Source organism: Gadus macrocephalus, chromosome 7, assembly GCF_031168955.1.
Source record: "Gadus macrocephalus chromosome 7, ASM3116895v1".
Lineage (NCBI taxonomy): Eukaryota > Metazoa > Chordata > Actinopteri > Gadiformes > Gadidae > Gadus > Gadus macrocephalus.
The window spans coordinates 850,437-875,987 of NC_082388.1; the positions used below are offsets into that span (position 1 = coordinate 850,437).

The window sequence follows — 25,551 nt, forward strand, 5'->3', positions numbered from 1 at the left end:
TTTTGGTTTCATAATCACACATGTGGAATTGCGCCTTGGCCTATTCGGCATATTGAACCGTCGGCCTAATGCGCCTCCTTTTTGAAAAGTCGGACAAACGGACCGTCGGACCAATGGGTTCCGTTTTCGGAACATTGAACCGTCGGCATAGTGGCATGTCGATCTAATGGGAAATATTTCGGACCATTGAGACATCGGAACAATGAGGCGTCGGAATTACGGCATGGCACCGATGGTAGTGGGGGGGTCTTGATCCTTCACCGAAACACACCACCAGCCTCTGGGAGGATGGCAGTGGGGGGGTCTTGATCCTCCACTGGAAGCAGAACCACCAACCTCCTAACGTCCCTGTGGAGGATGGTGGAGGGATAGTTCTGCACACCTCGGCTCCTCTTGGGCTGTCCACCGAAAACTGGACAGCTTTGACATGTTCTCACCCTCACATCTCGTACTACGCCCTTCACGTCGGGACACACCTGCACGACCCGACCCAGCCTGAACTGGCCCCTCAGCGCGTTCAGATCAGCCAACCACACCAGGCCTCCCGCTGCAACGTTTCTAGCAGGTGCGTGCCACTTCTGACGGATGTAGAGGCCCGGACCTGCAAGCTGGCTCCACCTCTTCCAGAACTTGTCAACCTCGATCTGGATTGCTCTCAGACGCACGACGGGGTAAGTAGGATACTCAAAGCCTCGGGAGTCCCCACTGGGTCCTGCGCGACCGAGCAGAAGAGAGTTGGGAGTGATGACTTTGACGGCCTCATCTTGTGCCTGGGCTCTGGCACCAATTGGTCTCTCATTTGACAGGTTAGCAGCCAGGTACAGGAGGGTCTGGAACTCCAGCGCTGTCAGGTTACCTTCCTCGCCAACACTGCTTAACCCTCTCTTGAGTACACGGACAGCTGCCTCAGCTGCCCCATTTCGGTGGGGAGAGTCCGCCGGGTGAAACAACCACATCCAGTCAGTTCCTACAGCTGCCGCCTTCTTCTGGACTTGATCCTTGTCGATGCTACTTTGGAACTCATACAACTCCTGTAATACTGGCCTGGTGCCCACAAAGTTGGTCCCTTGATCTGGCCAGAGCTTTCTTGGGTGACCCCTGAGAGCTGTGAAGCGCTGGTATGCTTTCAGGAATCCTTCCGTCGACAGAACTTCCACAATGTCGGCATGTACTGCTCTCAAAGCCATACAGCTGAACACCACACCCCAGACTTTCATCTTTGTTCTTCGTCTTATAGTATCTTTAACGACATAGGGGCTGAAAAGGTCCAATGTTGTAAATTCGAAGGGTGCGGCTGGTTCAGTTCGTTCGAGGGGGAGCTCACTCATCACCTGTTTGCACATTCTCGCTTTGGCCTTTCAACAGTGCATACAGGAGTCAATGACATTTCTGGCAATCCTTGGTCCAAGCACCACCCATGCTTTAGACCTCACCCGGAGGAGTGTGCCAGCAACACCTTCGTGGTTAGCTTCATGGGCCTCTCGTGTGAGAAGGGTGCTGATCCATGCATTGTAGGGGACCAGGGGCACACCGGTCTCTCCCTGGGTAATGGCCTGGACTTAACCATGGCATCTCAGGAGTCCTGAGACTTCAAGCCTGCTGACAACGAGCCTGTTTAGCGTCGACACAGGAAACGTAACTCCCTCCTGGGCTAGGCACAGGTCTTGGAATGCAGCTTTGCGTTCCTTTACTGTCAGTACTGCCTCCCACTTTGCTGGCATAGGGGCCCTGCCTACACGGGCCAACCACTTCTTCACAGCTCTGCGGACATAAACGACTACTCCACAGAGCTTAGTTAGAGGACTACACCTTCTTGGATCCACTTGGTCTATGAGCGTGGCTCCCCACAGCGTCTCCGTTTCCTTGGTCTCAATTGAGGTCAATTTCATCCCCTGAGGATGCTGGAGCACCACTAACTCCATCTCTGACTATTGTACCTTCACCAACAGGACCTGCAGGGTTTAACAACTTCTTGGCTTGAGCTCTGGTGAGGACTGCCGAAAAGGCCTTTCTCTGGAGTTTGCTCACCATCTCCCTAGCATCAGCTGCCACTTCTGAAGCGGACTTCATGGGCCAATCCTCCACTGGACTAGACAGGAACTTGGGTCCTTTCTGCCACACAGAGTTCTCACCAAGCAGTTCAGGAGAGCACCCCCTCGTGACTAGATCAGCGATGTTGACCTCGCCTGGTATCCACCACCAGTCAGTTACGCGCCCAGCCTTCTGAATCTCTCGGACTCGGTTCGCGAAGAATGTCTGGAATCCGTAGCTCTCTCTCTGGATGGCTCCCAGCACCGTCTGACTGTCAATGAGTTATGTTTAACAATGTGTTCTCATCCAGACCATTGGTTTGGGGATGATAGGCAGCTGTCACACTTCTTTGAATAGCCAAAATACTGCAAAGGCTGGTGTTGAGCTGAAATAAAAACAGTTACAGTAAAAAAAAACTAAAAAAACATTCCAAGCAGAAAGGAATAGTTCCTGAATTGTATTGACTACAATAGTATTATTAAAATGCACGTGCTTCATTAACAAACTCTCTTCCCTGATCAGATAAGATTATTTTGGGACAACCGTGTCTATAAATAACCATGTCTAATAAATAAAAGCAGATGTGGCGTCCCACTTCAGCTGCAGTTTTTTTCTTTAATGGGAAAGCCTCATCCCATTTTGAGAAATAATCTGTGGCTGTTAAAATGTACTGGAAGCCATCCACAGTTTTTGGGAGAGGTCCTGTCAGGTCAATACCAATTAGCTCCCAGACAGCAGACACCTATCAAGGTAAAACAAATATAATTATTTTTACACTCAATACTTCTTTATTAATAGCTGTTGGATAATATACCATTGCACACATGTACCTGTATACACTGTAATGGCTGGACAGCAGTCAATGGATTTCCAACCATCTGGCATTTATCACATTCCAAGACCTTTAAGAAAGTAGCTGTTAATAAAACACAAAAACACAAAACAACAATAACTAAAACAAATGGCCTACCCAGTTGTTAATGTCCACTGATATGCCAAGCCAGTCAAATCTGGAGGATATTGCTGTGCAGGTTTTCAGGATGCCCGTATGTCCCCCCATTGGACAGGAGTGGAACTCCTCTCCAAGACAACTCTATAAAGAGTTGTCTTGCCTCCTCTTTGGATTTAATGGCTCTTCTGCTCCCAACGTAGAGCTCTCCTTCTGCAGTGAACATTCATTAAAGAACTTTCATCATTAAAGAGCTATCTTACCAATACACTATCCACACATTTTATTGTATGTATTGGTCTATCTACATACTGTACCCCTGAAATCTTCAATGAAGATGTTATAAACAAGCATCAAAATATGCTCCCCATATTCTTACAGTGTACATAGGTGAGTAGTGGTTTAAAATAATTGGATTCTGCAGTGGGAGCATTATTTGATAGAGGCGATTGGTCTATCCACATACTTTACCCCTGCTATCTTAAATAAAGACGTTATAAACAAGTATCAAAATATGCTCCCCATATTCTTAGTGTTCATAGGGTGAGTACTGGTTTAAAATAATGTCATTCTGCAGTGGGAGCATTATTTGATAGAGGCAATTGATCTATCCACATAGGCTACTTTACCCCTGCTATCTTAAATAAAAACTTTATAAACAAGCAAGTATTTCAGATACTCACCCTTTAACTTAAATTTTGAAGCGTACCTCCTAAGGTTTAATTGATTATTATTTTTTTCGGGACAGCCCTCCTGGAATGTTCCCAGAGACAGGAGGTCAAACGATTGTTTCCATCTTTCCTCCATTGCTTTACAAACACAAGTATTTCGACTTGTTATAACAAGACAAGATGTCCCCTCCCCCTCCCCCTCCCCCTCCCCCTCCAACACCGACGAAAACTTTCTCCGCTGCTCCCAGACCCGTAAAGATAACACATATATCATCTTATTTCTACATTCATCAGAAGTGTGCACATATTTACGTGCTTACAGGTCAAAAGGCGCAATGTTGAACATATTTGTAAGATAATTGCGAAGTTAAAAACATGTTTTAAAGAAAATACTCACCATCAGCCTAAAAGGTAGCAGAAACTGATGGACGCAGGATCGTGATTTTCGAGAAGCGCATGCGCAGAACCACTAGGTAGCAGAATTTGACGGGTAGCAGAAATTGGCAGAACCCCGGCGCCAGGCTGTAGCCATGTCCTACAGGTTGCAGCCAAACTCCTCACCCGGATTCCCCCAACTCCGCACTGCAGGAGCAACTGCTGCATGCCGGGAGTCACTTTGACACGTGGCGCGACTACATGCGCCTCGGGCCCGTCCACGCTTGTGCTTGCCTGGCAACGGCAACCGTCCACGCTTGCCTGGCAACGGACGATCGCATCGAGCGTTGCCTGGCAACGGACGATCGCGTCGAACGATGACGTGAACATTCGCGAACATTCACGCTCATTCATTAAGCGTAACAAGACGAAATAACATTAAACAGATAACACTTATTTTACAAATGACGTTTATTAGCGTTGCTAACTTTATCTTTGTATTGTATTTAATTGTTTAATTGCATTTAGCTAGTAAACTGAGTGTATTAACACAAGCTAGCTAGACTATGATATACTTTAAACACTCAGTTTACTAGCTAAATTCAATACAATACAAATATAAAGTAAAAACAAGTGTTATCTGTATTATTTTATTTCGTCTTTGGCAACATGAGCGCAAATGTTTTTTGAGACCTGCCTGGCAACAGAGAATCGCGTCGAACAATGACGGTATGTTTCGAACGTGGATTACGTAGGCGGTACAATTTTCGCCCCCGGTACTATTTTGGTGTGACAGCGTCACCAGCGGAAATTCCGTGTATTGGATGCATTTTATTAAAACCCATCCAATACCACGGGATGTGCAGCTGGCGCAATTTCGCAATGCTCCCAAAACAGTGGTTACCGCCGATATATTACTGTTAGAAGTCAACAACAACATAATTTTTTGCAGCAATTTAAAATTCCAAAAATACATGCGCAGCTGAAATGTAGGCCTACGATCAAATACATGCGCAGCCACAATGTATCAAACGCCACAAAACGCCAGGAGGCTAAGAGGTGTTGTTAAATAAAGAAATAAAGAATATGTTGGCGTTTTTGCACTTGTAAATAGTTCATTGCGTTTGTAGCCTACACTCAGACGGGAACTCATTCTTGAATGTGGGTCTTCATTCATAAAAAAAAACAACATTCGGGAGTATAAAAAATATTCTTAAGACACCGTGCGCAGCCCCGCCTTCTCCAGTGAACCAAGAAACCCTGCGCCGTGACGAACGGGGGATTTGACCCCCTCAGTTTTAAACAGGAAACTTGAGATAAGAAGGTGAAATCGCCGGGCGTGCCAAGCTGCGACCAAACCGGCTTGGCAGTGTAACAGAGAAGCTCTTATTCCCGCTCTCCTTGCCTGACTGCGATCTAGCATCTGGGATCGATTGCTCTTCCTTGGGTCCCCGGATGTTAACGCTGAATTGTCAGGCATTACATTTTGCAGCTGAATTTGGCATGTTGAATTTGGGGACGTTGAAAATATTTACATTGATTTTTTAACGTTGTATATTTGACCTGAACATGTCTTCTCTGATCAAATCACTGTTGTCTAAAAGTACAATAGCCCTTCGATGTATAAATGTTTCGGCCCTTCACTCTTCCAGTTGGTCCAAAATGAATGCGCTTTACACATTTCTAAAAGTTGTTCATATTTATTTTCTTCACAGTAATTCACTCTACTATATCAATTTGAGACGATAAACTCGTCTTTGAAACATGTTAATTGCCCCCAAACAAAACAGCATTATAAAAAATGGCACTGGCTTGAAGCAAGACCACACCCTCATTTATCACACGTTAATTCCAAAACATAATGGGTCGTTTTGCAAAGGAAGTTAAACCAACTCTGCGAACTAGCAGGCAGGCCTTACCTGGCTAACAAGTCTCTCTGGCTAGTACCCCCCCCAGCGTCGGCAAGCAAACTCATTGAGTGCAGGAAGAACTGCCTCATTATCATTTTGCACCCACACCACCATGCTTCATTATATCGGTGTCCCGCTATCATTTGTGAAGCCTTTCTTTCTTGTTGTTTTATAAAAAAAAATCCTTCAACATCCAACTAGAGACGTACTTTGCGCACGACCCCCCTGTCTGCTCAGTGTTATGTTACGGCCCACCCGTTAGTCATCGCTCCGGTCCCCTATTAATGCTAGTCGGATGTGATTTCATTTTTTATTTCATCATAACTCATTTTAATATTCATACTCATATCATATTTAGAATTATTTGTGTCCATTGTATGTGATTGAAAACTGATAATTACAGCGTCATCAACACTCCTCTCCCGATCCCCCCCCCCCTTCCCCATCAACCCCCCCTCTCCCCCATTACTCCTCCCCCTTCTCCCCCATGACCCCCCTCCCTCTCCCCCCTCAGTTCAGTCGTAGAATGTCCAACCTGATGCCGAGTGATTGCAGCACTTACCAAAGAAAATATTTATTTTCTAAAAGAGCTCATTGTGACAGAATAGCAATATAGATATTTTTTTATTATTTTTCTGATTTGCATGACAACAAAAATAGAGAAACAAACGACTATCTGAGCAGCACAGAGAAGGCTTCAGGCTTTTTTAGGAGGAAGGTTCAAGGGAGATGGCGACAGTTGGTCTTACGTTTATCTGAACATAATCACGTTCTCCCTCGTCATTTCACTTAACATTTAAACACATGAAGACTAGAGCAGGAAGGTTTATACTGGTTCAGACCCATTACAGCTGGGTTATGGACGAGATTCAGAGGATCACAGATGACTATATTATAACTGTTTTTTCCCAGGATTCAAAGCAAAACCATCACTAAACCGTCAAGCTGAAGGCTGAATTCAGACCAGTTAATATTAACATAATCCTCTTCACGTTTTCAATTGAAATCCTGTTTAATTAATTAATTAGCAGATGAACTGTAATTATCTTAGACCTTTTAAATCCAGGTTTCTTTTAATGAATTAATTAGTAGATTAACTGTAATTAGTTTAGACTTTTTCAATTTAAGTCCCCTTTAATTCATTAATCAGCGTATTTTTCATACCCACTGCGTCAGGAAGATGTAAACCCAGCTTGCTTAACGGAGGGACGAGACAGACAGAGAGAGAGACAGAGAGAGACAAAGAGAGAGAGAGAGAGAGACAAAGAGAGGAGAGAGACAGAGAGAGAGAGAGAGAGAGAGAGAGAGAGAGAGAGAGAGAGAGAGAGAGAGAGAGAGAGAGAGAGAGAGAGAGAGAGAGAGAGAGAGAGAGAGAGAGAGAGAGAGAGAGAGAGAGACACAGAGAGAGAGAGAGAGACACAGAGAGAGAGAAACAAGATGTCAAACACAACAACATCATCTTGGACATAACCATCGTACAGGACGACACCAGGGGGGGGCTGTCGCTGGGGGTCCGGATGTGTGGGTGACGCCCACAAGGGCGGGCGGGGTCAGGGGGCGGGGTCAGGGGGCGGTGTCGAGGGCGGAGCAGGCGTGAGGGGGCGGGGCTCCAGGCCTCACTGGGGGAGGGCCTTCAAGATGGCGTTGACCTCCTCCGCCACAGCCGTCAGCGCAAACTCAAACTGGTCCTGAAACAGACGGGAAGAGAGGGTCTGACTGACTGACTGACCCTTAACCTTTGACAAACTTACTGACTGATGGAGAGGTAACCATGGTAACTCACCTTGGTCCTCACCATCCCCGGCCTCTGGTCTCTGACGTGCTCCAGAGTCGCCGCAATGTCGATCTCCTTACCGCCTGGTTAGAGACCAGATACACAGGCTGGTTTACAGGCTGGTTAACAGGCTGGTTAGAGACCAGATACACATGCTGGTTAACAGGCTGGTTAGAGACCAGATACCCAGGCTGGGTACCAGGCTGGTTAGAGACCAGATACACAGGCTGGTTAACAGGCTGGTTAATAGACTGGTTAACAGGCTGGTTAGAGACCAGATACACAGGCTTGTTAACAGGCTGGTTAGAGACCGGATACCCAGGCTGGTTAATAGACTGGTTAACAGGCTGGTTAGAGACCAGATACACATGCTGGTTAACAGGCTGGTTAACAGACTGGTTAACAGGCTGGTTAGAGACCAGATACCCAGGCTGGTTAATAGACTGGTTAACAGGCTGGTTAGAGACCAGATACACAGGCTGGTTAACAGGCTGGTTAGAGACCAGATACACAGGCTGATTAACAGGCTGGTTAACAGGCTGGTTAGAGACCAGATACACAGGCTGGTTAACAGGCTGGTTAACAGGCTGGCCAGAGACCAGAAAAACAGGCTGGTTAACAGGCTGGTTAGAGACCAGATATACAGGCTGGTTAACAGGCTGGTTAGAGACTAGATGACAGCCTTACCACCATGGACACGCCCGATCTCGTCTGATCTCGGAAGCTAAGCAGGGTCGGGCCTGGTTAGTACCTGGATGGGAGACCGCCTGGGAATACCAGGTGCTGTAAGTGGTATCGGGTGGTGGCCAATAGGTGGCACTCTTCCCTCTGGCCTTAAGATCACTCCTGATGCCCCAGTGCAGAGACGGGGACACTGTGCTGCGGAAGGCGCCGTTTTTCGGAGGAGACGTAAAACCGAGGTCCTGACTCACTGAGGTCACAAAAGATCCCAGGGCACTTATCGCAAAGAGAAGGGGTTTCCCCGGTGTCCTGGCCCAACCAGGCTCAATCAGTCTGGCCCCCTAATCATCCTCCTGTATAATTGGCTGACTCATTAATTCCCTCACTCTCCACCTCAAGCTGGTGTGTGGTGAGCGTTCTGGCGCATATTGGCTGCTGTGCATCACCCCAGTGGGGGCTACATACTGGTGGTGGTGAGTTAGGTCCCCCCTTCACTGTAAAAGCGTCTTTCAGTGTCTAGAAAAGCGCTATATGAATTCAATCCATTATTATAGCCTGTGGTTAACAGGCTGGTTAGAGACCAGATACACAGGCTGGTGCACAGGCTGGTTGACAGGCTGGTTAGAGACCAGAAACACGTTAGCTGCTTAGTACTTATTTACTGTAACTAAGTGAATGTCTGCCACTTGGAGAAAGTACAGGAAGACAGGCAGGCAGGCAGGCAGGCAGGCAGGCAGGCAGGCAGGCAGGCAGGCAGGCAGGCAGGCAGACAGGCAGACAGACAGACAGACAGACAAACCTTTGGCCATGCGGTTCAGGACCATGTCAATCAGGATGTATGTCCCAGAACGCCCAGTCCCGTCGCTATGGAAACAACATCATGTGTCACATCTGACACAGTCCTTAAGAGCTCTATAGGTTAACAATCAATCAAAACACTGTTGATCAACACCTAATCAGACTACACAGGAAAATAGATGGATAAATTCTTGACGGAAAACAACGTAACCCTTAACACTTATTTTCAGAATCAACACTGCCTCAAAAGGCTATTGGCATAAGCAACACCGGTAAAGACATTTATATTTATGTGGCATACAGTCCAATAATGCTTATAATATATCTGTCGCATTCAGTAGTGTTTTCAAACTGTGGGGCGCGCCCCCCCTGGGGGGCGCCAGAGTTCTTCAGGGGGGGCGCGACGTGAGAAAAAAATAAACCCGATGAAAAACCTGAAAGTCGATGATTCAAATCATCAATCGTACTTCAACTGTAAAAGTAACCTAACTAAATCGATTTTCAACCGTTTATCTTCGTGCAAACCATTTAACAAATCTACACACTTGTATCTTCAATAATATCTAAACAGAATTTCGATATGATTTAAAATTTCTTCAGAATCACAGTTTTAGTTTCATACCGCTTCGTTTTCAGCTGTTTTCATTGAAGACGTCAGCCCATTCTGATACACCTACTTCTAGACATCGTAACTCATTCATTTTTCAACCGTTTACCAAAGTTCAAACCATTGAACAAATCGACACACTTGTATCTTCCAACAAGTCCGCAAAATTATAGGTCGTTTGTACTGCCACGGATTACGACCCACTGGAGCGTATCAAGCGCCTCTACAGGTCGCGGGAGGTATGTATGCCACATGACCAACAGGGCATTTGGTGAAATTGTTACGTAGCCATATTAATCTTTATTATCTGAATGGGAAATGCAATATTTTAGGATCGATTCACCGTTAAACGTGTTTCTAATAACATTTCTAGCGAGAAATATACTTTTTACTTGCATAATCTTCAGTCAGTGATTGTGTCTGCTCTTTAGTTTTATAGTTATTAGGAAGATTTAATCGGCTCGCTCGCATGTTTCAACGACGTCAGGTTGCGAGGGACGCTGCTTTCGCTAAACTAGCAGCTCACGTGTTTCCTGTGTTTGTGTTATTAAACCGTTATTTTATGTAACTTTTAATGATATTGTAATAACCACAGGCGAGGTATTGAGCGAAGTAAGCTTGATAGCAGGTTTATTGGATTCCACAATCGGACAGGCAGGCACAGCTCCACCGGAAAACTACAACAACCAAAACTCCCGCCCGGAGGGAAACCCCCGGAACCCCCTCTCAGAAGGCCCGCCCCTTCCTCCCAAACCCTGTGACGTGAAACACGTTTATCTGAGAGCCAACCCAGTCGCATTTCAACATGAAATAGCGTGTTAGCACACACACACACACACACACACACACACACACACACACACACACACACACACACACACACACACACACACACACACACACACAATGCATTTCGCTGCTAAAACAACAACTTGGGCTGCTTCTAGGACATTTTGGGTGGATTTGGAACGGTATGTGGGCAGGACGATTTTTGCAGGCAGGACCTGGCAACCCTGCGCTGTTGCCCGAGGTGCAGAAATGCTCTGGAACAGATCTGGATCCACCATGGCCAAAATAATTGTCATGAATAGCATGAATAGATTCATGCATTATCATTCAACTTGAACATGTATGGAAGTAAATCTGTGCCATCGGGTTTTGAAAATAAAAACACATTGAATTATAAGCACTGATATTCAGTGCTTATAATTCAATGTGTTTTTATTTTAAAATAAAAAATTCAGATAGGTTATTTATGCATTGAAATAACCTATCTGAATTTTTTGCCTATGAATTTAACTCTTTACATTTTCAATATATCATGTTCACCTTTATTTTTCAATGTTAAAAAATTCAACGTTAAAAAATTCAACGTTAAAATATTCAACTCAAATATTTTCAACGTCCAAAAATTCTGTCCGCCAAAGTCACCATCAAAATTCAGTGTACGAAATTCAGTGTTAACATCCGGGGACCCAAGAAAGAGCAATCGATCCTAGATGCTAGATCGCGGTCAAATGAGTGCGCACTGCGCGTCGTTGGATACCTGACTCTCTCACGCGGGAAGGCAAAACAGATTTTGCCATGTCCAACGGCAACAGCAGCAGTAATAGTGCTTCGGTGAGTACATTTTTCTATATATATATGCCATTCGTATGGGTTGTTTCTGTAAGATTCAGCAATGGACAATACTAACGGACACTTATACATAAGAAGGACGTCGAATTGAAAAATAGGGGTAGTTCGGAATTTTGGACATAGAGCCTGATTCCCAAGTTAGCCTTGGTGTTCTTTATCATTGGAGACTAGGCTAGCTAGGCTAGCCACACGTCAACGGGCATATTTTGATGCTGGTTTATAACGTCTTTATTGAAGATTTCAGGGGTACAGTTGTAACAGTCAGGTTTATAATATGTAGCGCCACTAGGTGGCGCCTCCCTCTTCTTCACGTACAGTGAAGAAGTGCGTGCTCTTTCGCTCGGCTAGAATAAACAGCTGTATACGATCGAAGTCTCCCTTTCTAATATGAGTTATTTAGTTACTGATTTGTTGTAGGCAGGAATCCCGGACTTTCCATCTGTGTGTTAAATATAATAATAATAATAATAATAATACATTTAATTTATTATATTTATTTATATAGTGCCGTGGAGACCTGGGCTGCATCCGAATACTCGTACTTGCATACTATATAGTATGCATTTTGTAGTATGCGAAAAATCTAGCGCGTCCGAATACTCTAGTATGCAATCTGTAGTACGGAAGTCGTTTCCGAATGCATACTACCGCCAAAGTGAACCACGGACCACACTACGCTATCCCACAATGCAACCGGAGTCTGGTAACAAACGAAGAAGAGATGGCTGACCCGACACCACCAACAGCGGCTTTTTATTTGTGTGTGTGTGTGTGTGTGTGTGTGTGTTCAATAAAAAAGGAAAAATTAACTTCAATCGTCTTTTTCACGGAGTAACAAATAACTGTAAATGTATTATTATTATTCCAAAAAAATTACTTACCAAATGTCCACATATATACAACATAACCTGCCGGTAAGTCGCTCTACGAGATGACCGACGACGACGCCTTCTAGCAGAGATATCCATTTCAAGAGCCATTCGCGTAGAAAGAGACATTTTATTTAATAGCAACGATAACAAGACGGAAAACAGGTAAATTTTGCCGCCATCTGGGGGGAGATACGTCATCTCCAAACATCCGGTGGAGTTTCGGCGGCGTTCTACGCATGTCTGTAGACCGTACTACACAGTCAAGTGTAGTATGGTCAAGTAGTAGACACTAGACAGAAATAGTATGTACTAGGTATTCGGATTCAGCCCTGGTGTGGTATGGTCAAAAGCTTATAGTATACTAAAAGTACCGTGAGGAGAATCTCGCATGTTGTCTCCTTCATGCTAACCCTGACCTACTGTACCATCGCACGTTACACAGTATGTGGATAGACCAATTGGCTCTATCAAATAATGCTCCCACTGCAGAATCACGTTATTTTACACCACTACTCACCCCATGTACATTGTTTTATAACGTATATATTTAATATTTCAGGGGTGCAGTATGTGCAATGTATGTAATGAAAAAAAATAGCACTTCAAGAAAAAACATAAATAATCAATTAAACTAAATAAATAACATCAACTACAAAAGTGTAGCAAGTATTGTTAAAACTTGTATATATTTGTGAATGGGATTATGCATGGGTTTATATATGCAATAGCTAATAATTCAAAATATCCAATAATACAAACATTTTATTTTGAGTTACGTTATTTCAATGCATAGATATTCAGTGCTTAGAATTCAATGGGTTTTTATTTTCAAAATCCGATGGCACAGATTTACTTCCATAAGTGATGCACAACACTGCTTAGAGGGCTCAAAATTAACACTCGCCAAACTGGGTAAAGTAGTCTTAAGTTATTGAGTCCACCCGCCACTTTGGCTGGACACATCTTGTCCTTCAGCTGCAGAGAGCTGAGAGCAGTCAACAGTAGCCTATATAGACACATTTTGAAATAAGCCATGGAAGAACTACTCCAAAAACATTCACAACAATCTATTTAATTTATCCTAGATTGTAGAAATATGTATAGTAATAAATTGAATAGGCTGTGTTCAATGTATAAAGTTTGGTTTTAATTAAAAGGAAATGTTCTAAAAATGTTTATCATTATTATGATAATTATGTGTATAGATAAACAATATACAGATATAGATATTAATATTATTGTTCTATGGGCCAATGGACCAAGATGACATGCTCAAAGGTAATTAGAGTGAAATGCAAGGGTTATGGTTATGCAAGTTCACACTGTGCTACAACATTTATTTTTATGCTACTGAATTTTTGTGCTTGCTGGCACCAGTGCTACCACTTAAAAAAAATAAGCGAACAGCCCTGGATATGCATTTATAGTTCTTCCTTAATGTATTTACTGTTTTTATATTCTTGCTTTTAACAGGATGAGTTGGATGACACTGCACAGGTCTGGAACACACACACCATCAGGCCATCGAAAAACCTTAACGTCCCCAGCGGTCGGCCGAACGTGATGTTTGCATTACCTGAACTCTATGGGACAAGAGACTTCCTTTCCCCAATTGAAGATTATGATTTTCAACTGTGCAAAAATGAATGTATCTTTCGCCAGACCAAACCGTGTGATCCAGATCTATATGAACTATGCAACATCTTTATGGCTGAGTCCAATCTCACTCTAGCAACAGATTCATATCAGGCAGTGAATTTGTACATGCACCTCAGAGAGGCCATCAGGGCATGAGTGTAGGTCAGACGTGTTTAGTTGTGTCGAGCTTGGAAGTGGCAGGATTTTTTGGTCACATAAGTAATTCACCTTGCTGTCCTTTTCCTTTATAAGTTTCCTTTAAAGTCATAGCTCAACATCTCTAGCTTTTGGCAAATGTTATATTCCTTTAAACGATAGTTTAGAAACACAGAAATTAGGGGGGGCTTTATAGACAAAGCCTGTAAAAAGTAAATCAAATGTGTATCAATTTCAGAACTTTACTTTAACAAATGTATCACTTTTTTCAGTTAGAATTGTATTTAACAAAAAAGGGAACTGGCTTCAGTAACTAAATGTGAATACTTATTCTGAGTCTTTCATGATAGAATATCATTGGATTTCAAATGATGGGACCAAAAAAATGTATGTATCTATCGAACTCTGAACTTCTGATGGCCAATCAGTACAAATATTGACATGTTACCGACAGAAAAGCATTTTGAAATTATCTGTGCATTTACAACCCGTCGTTTTTCAAATACTGAGAGAACGAATAAATAAAAGAACTCTGAATAAACCAAAAATTGCCAAACAAGTTTAGTGCTGTTTCCTGATTTTTTTCTCCATATTTTTCACTGGCCACATGAGCTAGATGAAAAACGTAATGAATTAATAATTGTACTTGTTCAAGAACAATTGACTTAATTATTCTTGTAATCAAACTAGTATTACTTTTCATACCATGACAAGTTCCTGCAGTCTTCTTAATGTCACATGATGTTGCTGTGGTGTCAAGACAGCTGATTGTATACAGCAGGGGGTGCGGTCGTCCTGCCGGTTCAAGTAGGATAACCTGAAACCAAACCTGTATAAAATCAGCTGTCTTGACACCACAGCAACATGTGACATTTAGAAGAAGACTGCAGGAACATTTACAATCAAAACATGACAGGGTATGAAAAGTAATACTAGTTGTATTATTATGTACACTATATTATTATCTACACTAGTAGTTAGTTTCGTCGTCTGAGACGTCTCGCCCTTCGTGACACTCCTCTGGGATCGAGCTCTTTCAACAACAACCGCACATCCTCTTTCCTCACACGCAGTCGATGCTCCCTGCATTTAGCGTACATCCATCGGTACCCGTGAAGCTGTCCAGAGTAGGCTACTGCAGTTGGTCGCTAATAAAATCCACCAGGACCGACAGGTCAGAGTAGCCTACGCCTTGCGGCGAGAGTGTCCCCTATCTCACAGTATCCTCTTCAGATGTCTCTCACTTATGTGGAAGGCGTGCCTACTGGCAAGTATTGATTTGATGTCCGAATATTTGAGGCCAAGCTCAAAATAAACATTGATAAATCCCCCAAACTCCATCGTTGTGGTTGTTAGTTTTTTCCTCTGACCCGAATGACGCGACCACTCGTTTGACCGCGATCTAGCATCTAGGATCGATTGCTCTTTCTTGGGTCCCCGGATGTTAACACTGAATTTCGTACATTGAATTTTGATAGTGACTTTGGCGGACTGAATTTCTGGACACTGAAAATATTTGAGTTGAATATTTTAGCGTTGAATTTTTTAACGTTGAATTTTTTAACATTGAAAAATAAAGGTGAATATGATATATTGAAAATGTAAAGAGTTAAATTCAGAGGCAAAAAATTCAGATAGGTTATTTCAATGCATAAATATTCAGTGCTTATAATTCAATGTGTTTTTATTTTCAAAACCCGATGGCACAGATTTACTTCCATAAACATGTGTTTTTACAGTATATAGTGGAGGGATGACGTATGTTGGCCAACCAGGAAGTGAGCGTCGACCTGGGTATCCCTTGACAAAAAGCCAACGGGTTTTTCCATTGGATTTTGGATTATTGCAGAAAAATTAGCATCTTTGAAGCACCTCCACAAAAACTGAAAATAAATAAATAAATAAAAATAACTGTGCTCCAAAGAACGAAATGTAAACCAATGCATTCTGAATGGGAGTGTTTCTCCGATTTTTCCATGCTACACAGAACGAAATGTAAACCCATGCAAATAAAGACTTCATGGTCATAATAATTTAAATATCATTATTCTCCTCAGTGTGTAGGGTGGTATTCTATTTTTTTCAACGGGGTTGCATCCAGTCACTTGACCGTCATGGTTGCTATGGTGGTTGCTATCGACCCGCCCCTCTAATCCTTACATGGCTCTAAAAACCACGCGGCAAAGGAGCTGCCGTCCATTGTGTTGTTTTTGTCGTAAAATAGGGTCCGATGGTTAAAAAATAGACAGATATTCCAAGGTATCCTTAAAAGGCAGCTTGGTTGTTTTTATTTTCTGCAGTTTAGACTTCTTCTATAACCTATTTTTGAAAGCAAAACACCAAGCTCAATGATTTAACGAGGCAGGGTTATTTGAAACAATTTATTAAATATATATTTGCGAGAGGTCATTCCTTCTCCTGAGTTTGCTTCCTATTTATGTCTAGTGTACAACCCTACTGTCCACAAGCATCACCCCCCCCCCCCCCCCCCTCCCCATATGGATTTGGAGAATTTTTGCCACGTCCCAGTGGTGGAGGTATCATATATATGAAGGAGGGCATTCAATTATACTACAATGATCAATTAGGAGGCCGAAGCCCGAAAGGAAGTGATGCATTAGGTGACTGCAGGTTGACAACATTTAAGTAAGCTGTACTTTGAGGTCTCTTATAGATCAAAGGGGGTCTCAAAGGACCCCCTGTCCTAGAAGCAGCCCAAGTTGTTGTTTTAGCAGCGAAATGCATTGTGTGTGTGTGTGTGTGTGTGTGTGTGTGTGTGTGTGTGTGTGTGTGTGTGTGTGTGTGTGTGTGTGTGTGTGTGTGTGTGTGTGTGTGTGTGTGTGTGTGTACGCTTCAACCTGTGGCTCCAGCCCTACAGGAAATGACTCAGCAAGTGCTCCATCTCGTTGCACCTGCACCCAGCGGCTCGCTTGCAAGATTTTGGCCTGAAGTTCTTCCCAGACCTACACCCACATTTTACATGGTACACCTAGGTCTAGGACATGATCTCGGTGTAGCAAGAGGCCGAGCTTGATCTCATTGGACTCAGCTTAACGTGTAGATGCTAATTAACATGTAATTTGTCAAAAATCTCCATCGGGAAGCAAATCTATAGCTGGTCATTATTGATAAAGGCCTCCAAAATCGACAGCTAATTACTACCCCGAAACATATTCAAATATGATCATGTGTGGCACTGTTGCAATCGTCTCGAAACGTAGATGTCAAAGGACACCTTGTCTGCTCTGTTGCACCACCGGGAAGATATTTTCATACTTCTAATGGATTGATTCATATTTTAAGGTTCTCGGAGTGAGACTTTAAGTGGCTGCAGCAGAAGTGTTGAAAGATGATATCAAGAGATTTATAGAATATTCCCATTCACATTATGATTCTTCGTCGTAACATCCGACCAAACATCCTTTACATTCACAGAGCGAAGATTATGAAAGTCCAGGCTCAGCAAGTGCTCCATCTCGTTGCACCTGCACCCAGCGGCTCGCTTGCAAGATTTTGGCCTGAAGTTCTTCCCAGACCTACACCCATAGCCATCCAACATGCATATCTGAGAATCAGGCCTCTATTTAATAATGACAAAAAGTTATGAGAGAAACACACATTAACTTTTTGTTATCTCATAAGCGGCGTGGTGCCGGCTCCTTTTGACCTTTTGACCCCCGACTTCAAAAACGTGGCACAGGCCAGCTGTGTCTACACACCTTTAGCCACAAATGTACACCTCCATCCCACAAAAAATGGGGACTAGAAACTAACCTCTGTCTTACGTACATTTACTGTACTGTTGGAGGTCACGCCCCTTTGCCGACCTTTTCGAGATAGCTAGGGATGCTAAAATGTTTACACACATTTCCCGGGGCGAAAAAAAGTTTTCCCAAATGACACTCCATTTGGGAAAACTTTTTTTCTCTAAAGGCTAGAACTCCAAATCTCGGATATGTCGTTCACGGGGCCCCGGGAAATGTGTGTAAACATTTTAGCATCCCTAGCTATCTCGAAAAGGTCGGCAAAGGGGCGTGACCTCCAACAGTACAGTAAATGTACATAAGACAGAGGTTAGTTTCTAGTCCCCATTTTTTGTGGGATGGAGATGTACATTTGTGGCTAAAGGTGTGTAGACACAGCTGGCCTGTGGCCACGTTTTTGAAGTCGGGGGTCAAAAGGTCAAAAGGAGCCGGCACCACGCCGCTCATGATAACAAAAAGTTAATGTGTGTTTCTCTCATAACTTTTTGTCATTATTAAAGAGAGGCCTGATTCTCAGATATGCATGTTGGATGGCTAGGGTGTAGGTCTGGACAGAACAGGCCAAAATCTTGCAAGCGAGCCGCTGGGTGAGTTGAAACGAGATGGAGCACTTGCTGAGTCATTTCCTGTAGTGCTGGAGCCACAGGTTGAAGCGTATGCGTCCTTTGAGACCCCCTTTGATATATAAGAGACCCTATACAGCTTACTTAAATGTTGTCGACTCAGTCACCTATTGCATCACTTCCTTTAGGGCTTCGGCCTCCTAATTGATCATTGTAGTAGGCTATAATTGAATGCCCTCTTTCATATATATATGATACCTCCACCACTGGGACGTGGCAACAATTCTCCAAATCCATATGGGGAGGGGGGGATGCTTGTGGACAGTAGGGGTTTACCCTAGACATAAATAGGAAGTAAAATCAGGAGAAGGAATGACCTCTCACAAATATTTATTGAATAAATTGTTTCAAATAACCCTCCCTCATTAAATCAATGAGCTTGGTGTTTTGCTTACAAAAATTAGTTATAGAAGAAGTCTAAACTGCAGAAAATAAACACATCCAAGCTGCCTTTTAAGGATACCTTGGAATATCTGTCTATTTTTCAACCATCGGACCCTAGTTTACGACAAAAACAACCCAATTGACGGCAGCTCCTTTGCCGCGTGGTTTTTAGAGCCACGAGTATTAGAGGGGGCGGTCGATAGCAACCACCATAGCAACCATGACGGTCAAGTGACTGGATTCAGCCCCGTTGAAAAAAATAGAATACCTCCCTACACACTCAGTAGTAGCTTAATGATATTTTAATTATTATGACCATGAAGTCTTTATTTGTATGGGTTTACATTTCGTTCTGTGTAGCATGGAAAAATCGGAGAAACACTCCCATTCAGAATGCATTGGTTTACATTTCGTTCTTTGGGGCACAGTTATTATTATTATTATTATTTATTTTTTTCAGTTTTTGTGGAGGTGCTTCAAAGATGCTAATTTTTCTGCAATAATCCAAAATCCAATGGAAAAACCTGTTGGCTTTTTGTCAAGGGAAACCCAGGTCGACGCTCACTTCCGGGTTTGCCAACATACGTCATCCCTCCACCACTATATACTGTAAAAACACATGTTCAAGTTGAATGATAATGCATGAATCTATTCATGCTATTCATGACAATTATTTTGGCCATGGTGGATCCAGATCTGCTCCGGAGCATTTCTTCACCTCGGGCAACAGCGCAGGGTTGCCAGGTCCTGCCTGCAAAAAACGTCCTGCCCACATACCGTTCAAAATCCACCCAAAATGTCAGAGAAGCAGCCCAAGTTGTTGTTTTAGCAGCGAAATGCATTGTGTGTGCGTGTGTGTGTGCGTGTGTGTGTGTGTGTGTGTATGTGTGCTTAGCACGCTATTTTATGTTGAAATGCGACGTAATCCAGTGTTCACGAAAACGTACACTGTCAACGTATGCTTTTGGCTACTGGGTTGGCTCTCAGATAAACGGGTTTCTAACAAGATGATATTTTAGCGTCACAGGGTTTGGGAGGAAGGTGCGGGCCTTCTGAGAGGGGGTTCCGGGGGTTTCCTTCCGGGCGGGAGTTTTGGTTGTTGTAGTTTTCCGGTGGAGCTGTGCCTGCCTGTCCGATTGTGGAATCCAATAAACCTGCTATCAAGCTTACTTCGCTCAATACCTCGCCTGTGGTTATTACAATATCATTAAAAGTTACATAAAGTAACGGTTTAATAACACAAACGCAGGAAACACGTGAGCTGCTAGTTTAGCGAAAGCAGCGTCCCCAACCTGACGTCGTTGAAACAAGCGAGCGAGACGATTAATCAGACACAATCACTGAATGAAGATTATGCAAGTAAAAAGTATATTTCTTGCTAGAAATGTTATTAGAAACACGTTTAACGCTGAATCGATCCTAAAATATTGCATTTCCCATTCAGATAATAAAGATCATACACATTCACTGACTGAAGATTATGCAAGGAAAATGTACATTTCTCGCTAGAAATGTCATTAGAAACACGTTTAATTGTGTATCTGTCCTAAAATATTGCATTTCCCATTCAGATAATAACGATTAATATGGCTACGCGCGTCCCGAGCAACCACGAGCGTCCACGAGCGGCCCCGAGACTTCAGAATGTCGTTATTTGCATGACCGCTAGAGGCGCTAAATACGCTCCAGTGGGTCGTAATTTGGGGCGGTACAAACGACCTATGCGGTCGTATTTTCTAGGAGGACAGGCTGGTATCTTCAATACTAACGAAACGGGATTTTGAAAGCATTTATACTTTTTTCAGAATCACAGTTTTAGTTCCAAACCGGCATCGTTTTCAGTTGCTTATAATAATTTAGGTCACCATAGCAACGCCGGTAAACAAACCCCGCCGAATAGTCGAATCTCTGGACTGAAAAAGCAAATCTGATTCGACTCTGAAAATTCAGAGTCGGGGACCCTGAATGAATCGGTGTAAACTGGCAGTTTACACAGATTAAGATGTTCAAATGTATTTAAAAAAGGTTAAGCTAAAACATGCTTAGATAAAGAAGTTAGTTAAGAAATGTGTTTTAAAACGCACAAAGATGTTTTAATGTTTCAGAAATATGTTTAAAATGTTTAAAAAATATGTTTCAAATGTTTATAAAATATGTTTCAAATGTTTTAAAATTATGATCAGAGATGTTTAAAATGTGTAAAATAATTAAGATAGCTTTCAAAACACAGGTCTTTATAACATTTTTTTGGGGGGGGGGGCTCAGCTGAATTTTTTTCTCTGAGGGGGGGCTCACTCTCTCACACTTTGAAAACCCCTGAGGCCAATGCTGTGGTAAAGTGTGTGAAGTATGACCAAGTGTTTCTTTCTGTTCAATAGATAGAACTTCATCAATCCCCTGTAGGAGAAATGTGTCAATGTTTGTCCCTATAAAACAATAATGGTAAAAAAAAAAATACAAAACATGACGGTATTAGTGTATGTTTTACGTCCTGGCACTTAAAAACAATAGCATGGTGCAGCGTCCTACTCTAGTTGTCTCTGTTGTGCATGGGGAATGGGTTAACCTAGTGATAATTAGTCCCTGCTGTAATAGAATTGTATGATCACGTGTAAATGACGTACCCATATATACGATGTTACGGGGCACGCATGCGCGGACGCGGACCGAAAGTAAAGACGTTGATTTAATTTGGACCGATGTGTGGACGTCTTTTATTATAAGTAACGGAATACTTAACATGGTGTCAGAAGTAGTTCGAGCAGACGATGCCGAAGTTTAATCCGCAGGACAGTTTCTGCTTCGAGACCTGCAGAATGTAGCGATTGGAAGAAACACTTCATGCGGTACCGAACGGCTACGAAGCTGTATCAAGAAGACGGAGGGGTACAGGTCAGCACCCTTATCTACGCCTTAGGCGGGGAAGCATAGAACATATTCGGGTCTTTCCATTTTGATGAAGAAGATGACGGAGAGGATTTTGAGGTAGTAATGGGCAAATTTGATGCTTACTTTATACCGAAACGGAATGTCATCCACGAGAGGGCTTGCTTTTACCAACGTGTGCAGCGTGCGGGGGAGAAGGTGGGGATTTTTATTTGCGCCCTTTATGAACTTTCTGAGCATTGCGAATTCGGAGTTACTCGTGAAGAGCACACCCCGAATTGTGGTGGGCATCAGGGACAAAGAACTCTCACGAAAACTGCAGCTTATCTCAAATCTCACATTAGAGATAAAAGTTCAGGAGGCTCGTCAACAGGAGGAGGTGAAAGCTCAGGTTAGCCAGCAAGGTGAGGCCGCTGCATGTGCTGTAGAGGAGGTTGCGCGGGGCTTTAGCAAATTCAAAATGGACGAACGGAGAAATAACGAAAAGGACCAACAACACAGACGCAGCGAACGGGGAAAGACATGTAACAGATGTGGGAAAAGGACGCACAAGATTCAAGAACATTGTCCTGCAATGAAGTCCACATGCAACAAGTGCAAGAAGATCGGGCACTGGGAAAGAATGTGCAAAAGTAAAATGGTAGTGAATGAAGTCAGCGAGCATGAAGAAAATGCAGCTTACTTTCTAGGCTCAGTAAAATGCACATCCTCAAGCAGTGGCGGGCAATGGACAGTAAAGTTGAATATCTGCTACACGCCAGTTAGTTTTAAAATAGACACTGGAGCGGATGTGTGCATTATGAGTGAAGAGACTTTCAAAAGTCTCAGCCAAGTGACTGAACTACACCCAGCAAAGCCCATGCTGTGCAGTCCAGGCGGGCGATTGAACTGTATTGGCCAATTCACAGCGAACGTGTGGCACAAGGACAAAAAGTACTCATTCAGAGTCTACGTAGTTGGAGGAGAGAGTGTGAGCAACCTGCTTAGCAGAGCGGCGGCACAGACAATGGGGCTCGTGAAGAGAATTTGTGAGGTCCGTGGCTCCGGAGGAGAGATCGGCCTGCTAAAAACACAGCCGGTGCAAATAGCGCTCCAGGAGGATGCCCAACCCTATGCTGTCCACACTGCCCGCAGAGTCCCCATTCCCCTCATGAAGTCTGTTAAGTAGGAGCTGGACAGAATGGAGGCCAAAGGCGTCATAGAAAGGGTGACGGAGCCCACAGAGTTGTGCATGGTGCCCGCTCCCAAAAAATCAGGACAGGTGTGTATCTGCGTTGACCTACGAAAATTAAACAAGGCCGTAAAGAGAGAGACAACAGATGAGATCACAGCTGAGCTGAGTGGGTCCACGGTGTTCTCCTCATTAGACACAGCAGTGGGGTTCTGGCAGATACCGCTAGACAAGGATAGTCAGAGACTGACAACCTTTATCATACCATTTGCCAGGTACTGTTTCAAACGACTCCCATTTGAGATATCTAGCGCTCCCGAATTTTTTCAGAGAAAGATGGTGGAAACACTGGAAGGCCTACCAGGGACGGCTGTTTACATGGACGACATCATAGTGCATGGAAAAGATATGACCCAGCTTGACGAACGTCTACAGCAGGTCATGGAGCACCTGGAGACAGCTGGGCTGAAGCTAAATGTGGAAAAGTGTGCCTTGAGACAGCAAAGACTACATTTCCTGGGTCACGTGATAGACGCAGACGGCACACGGCCTGACCCAGCCAAGGTCTCCGCTATAAACGACCTGACCACTCCCACTAATGTCCACAAGCTGAAGAGAGTCCTCGGGACGGTGAATTATTTAGTTAAATACATCCCGAACCTAGCTGCTGTGGGGCAGCCCATGTACGAACTACTGAAGTCCAAATCCGTGTGGACTTGGGGCCCAGTACAGCAGTCAGCGTTCCAATGCATCAAAGAACTTCTTACAACCCCACCCACTCTGGCGTTTTATGATGTCAACAAACCCACTGCTGTCTCTGCAGATGCCTGCAGCTATGGAATCGGGGGCGTGCTGATGCAACTGCACAGTGAGGGCTGGAAACCAGTAGCCTATTGTTCACGGCGCCTGAGTGGGGCGGAAACCAGGTATGCTCAGATAGAAAAGGAGTGCCTGGCGAGCGTCTGGACCTGCGAACGATTTGGGAAATACTTACACTGCCTAGAGGGGTTCAGGCTGATCACAGATCACAAACCGTTAGTCCCACTAATGAACTCCAAAGACCTGACTGTCCCCATCCGCTGCCAGAGACTCCTGATGCGGCTGATGCGGTTCAACCCTACAGCAGAATATGCACCAGGGAAAACCCTCGTCACGGCAGACGCGTTGTCCAGGAGCCCAGTAGGAGATGCGCAGGATGGAGGCGACACCAACCAACTGAAAGCTACTTTTGCCCGCTATGGGGTAGCAGACGAAGTGGTCAGTGACAATGGCCCACAGTTTTCGAGTGAAGAGTTCAAACAACTGGCCCGTGAATTGGACTTCACACACGTCACATCGAGCCCACACCATCCTCAAGGCAACGGGCACGCCGAAAGATGGGTGCAAATAGCAATAGGGATCCTGAGACAAAAGGATCCTCTCCTGGCACTCATGTGCTACAGATCTACTCCGTGCAGCAGCACTGGGGTAAGCTCAGCAGAACTCTTAATGGGCCGCAAGATTCGAACCACTCTGCCTACCCTTGAACGCAACCTACAACCCAGACGGCCTAACAAGCAGAGCATCGCAGCCAAGGACGCATCAGAGAAGAGGAAACAAACCTACTACTACAACCAACGCCACGGAGTGAGGAACCTTCCAACACTAAGGGCAGGGGACCACGTCCTCACCAGACTGGACCATCCAAAGTCCTGGGTCACCCCGGCTGTGGTGACTGGCGAGAGCATCACACCGAGATCCTACCTTGTGGAGACGGAGCAGGGAGCCAGACTTCGCCGCAACCGACGCCATCTTCAGGTGGTGCCCAGCGTGAGATCTACAGCATCGGGTACACTGGGACCTCCAACAGAGCAGCCGTCCAGTGACCCGGGGAGAAGCCCTACAACAGTTGACACTAGCATGGGCGCAGTTGCTGATGGTCTGACTCAGACCAGGTCAGGCAGGGTCAGTAGACCAGTTCAGAGACTGGACTTGTGAGCGTTCGTGTCAACTGGACACTTGGAAAGAAAGAAAAAAGAGTTCCAGAAATGTCAGTCATACCGTGTTGGAATGTATTGGTTGGTTTTACATTGAGTTTCAACAATGAAAAGTGTTTCATCCTTAATGTGAAAAGACTTCCAGAAATGTCTATCATACAGTGCACTGTGATACATGAGATTGGTAATATTGCATTGAGTTCCAACAATGAAAAGTGTTTCATCTTTAATGTGAAAAGAGTTCCAGAAATGTCTATCATACCGTGTCGGAATGTATTGGTTGATTTTACATTGAGTTCCAGAAGGCCATACACATTTTCCTAGTTTGGTAATAGAATTAACAGAATAGTGCTTTAATAATCCTTAAGTGATGTTCCTAGCCAATGTTGATCATTTCAGTGTTAAGATCGTAAGAATCTCAAGGGGGAGGGGGATGTAATAGAATTGTATGATCACGTGTAAATGACGTAGGCTACCCGGATATACGTTGTTACAGGGCACGCATGCGCGGACCGAAAGCAAAGACGTTGATTTAACTTGGACCGATGTGTGGACTTCTTTTATTATTGTCATGGTGTGTGTGTTTCCCTGTGTTTCCCTCCTGTGTTGATTACTGTTCCCTCCCCTAATGTGTCTCAGCTGTTCCT

The 25,551-nt window shown here is 44.0% G+C and overlaps 1 protein-coding gene, 1 long non-coding RNA gene and 1 other non-coding gene across 5 annotated transcripts in view; 1 reads left to right on the plus strand and 2 right to left on the minus strand.

The window, feature by feature from the left end:
* Nucleotides 1–2,627: 2,627 nt before the first annotated feature.
* On the minus strand, nt 2,628–3,352 carry LOC132461090 (uncharacterized). Its single transcript, XR_009526516.1, has 3 exons — nt 3,002–3,352; nt 2,862–2,933; nt 2,628–2,773 (listed from the first exon to the last, which is right to left on the minus strand). It is a non-coding gene; the product is annotated as an uncharacterized LOC132461090 (long non-coding RNA).
* Nucleotides 3,353–6,541: 3,189 nt separating this feature from the next.
* Nucleotides 6,542–25,551, minus strand: part of LOC132460648 (receptor-type tyrosine-protein phosphatase-like N) — a 69,078-nt gene continuing 50,068 nt past the window's right edge. For all 3 annotated transcript variants that reach the window (XM_060055443.1, XM_060055445.1, XM_060055442.1), the window contains 3 exons: nt 9,191–9,255; nt 7,720–7,793; nt 6,542–7,624 (listed from right to left, as the gene is read on the minus strand). In XM_060055443.1, coding sequence (XP_059911426.1) covers nt 7,553–7,624; nt 7,720–7,793; nt 9,191–9,255 — 211 coding nt within the window. In that variant the 3' untranslated portion in view covers nt 6,542–7,552. The remainder of the gene's footprint in view (nt 7,625–7,719; nt 7,794–9,190; nt 9,256–25,551) is intronic.
* On the plus strand, nt 8,384–8,502 carry LOC132462213 (5S ribosomal RNA). Its single transcript, XR_009526773.1, has one exon. It is a non-coding gene; the product is annotated as a 5S ribosomal RNA (ribosomal RNA).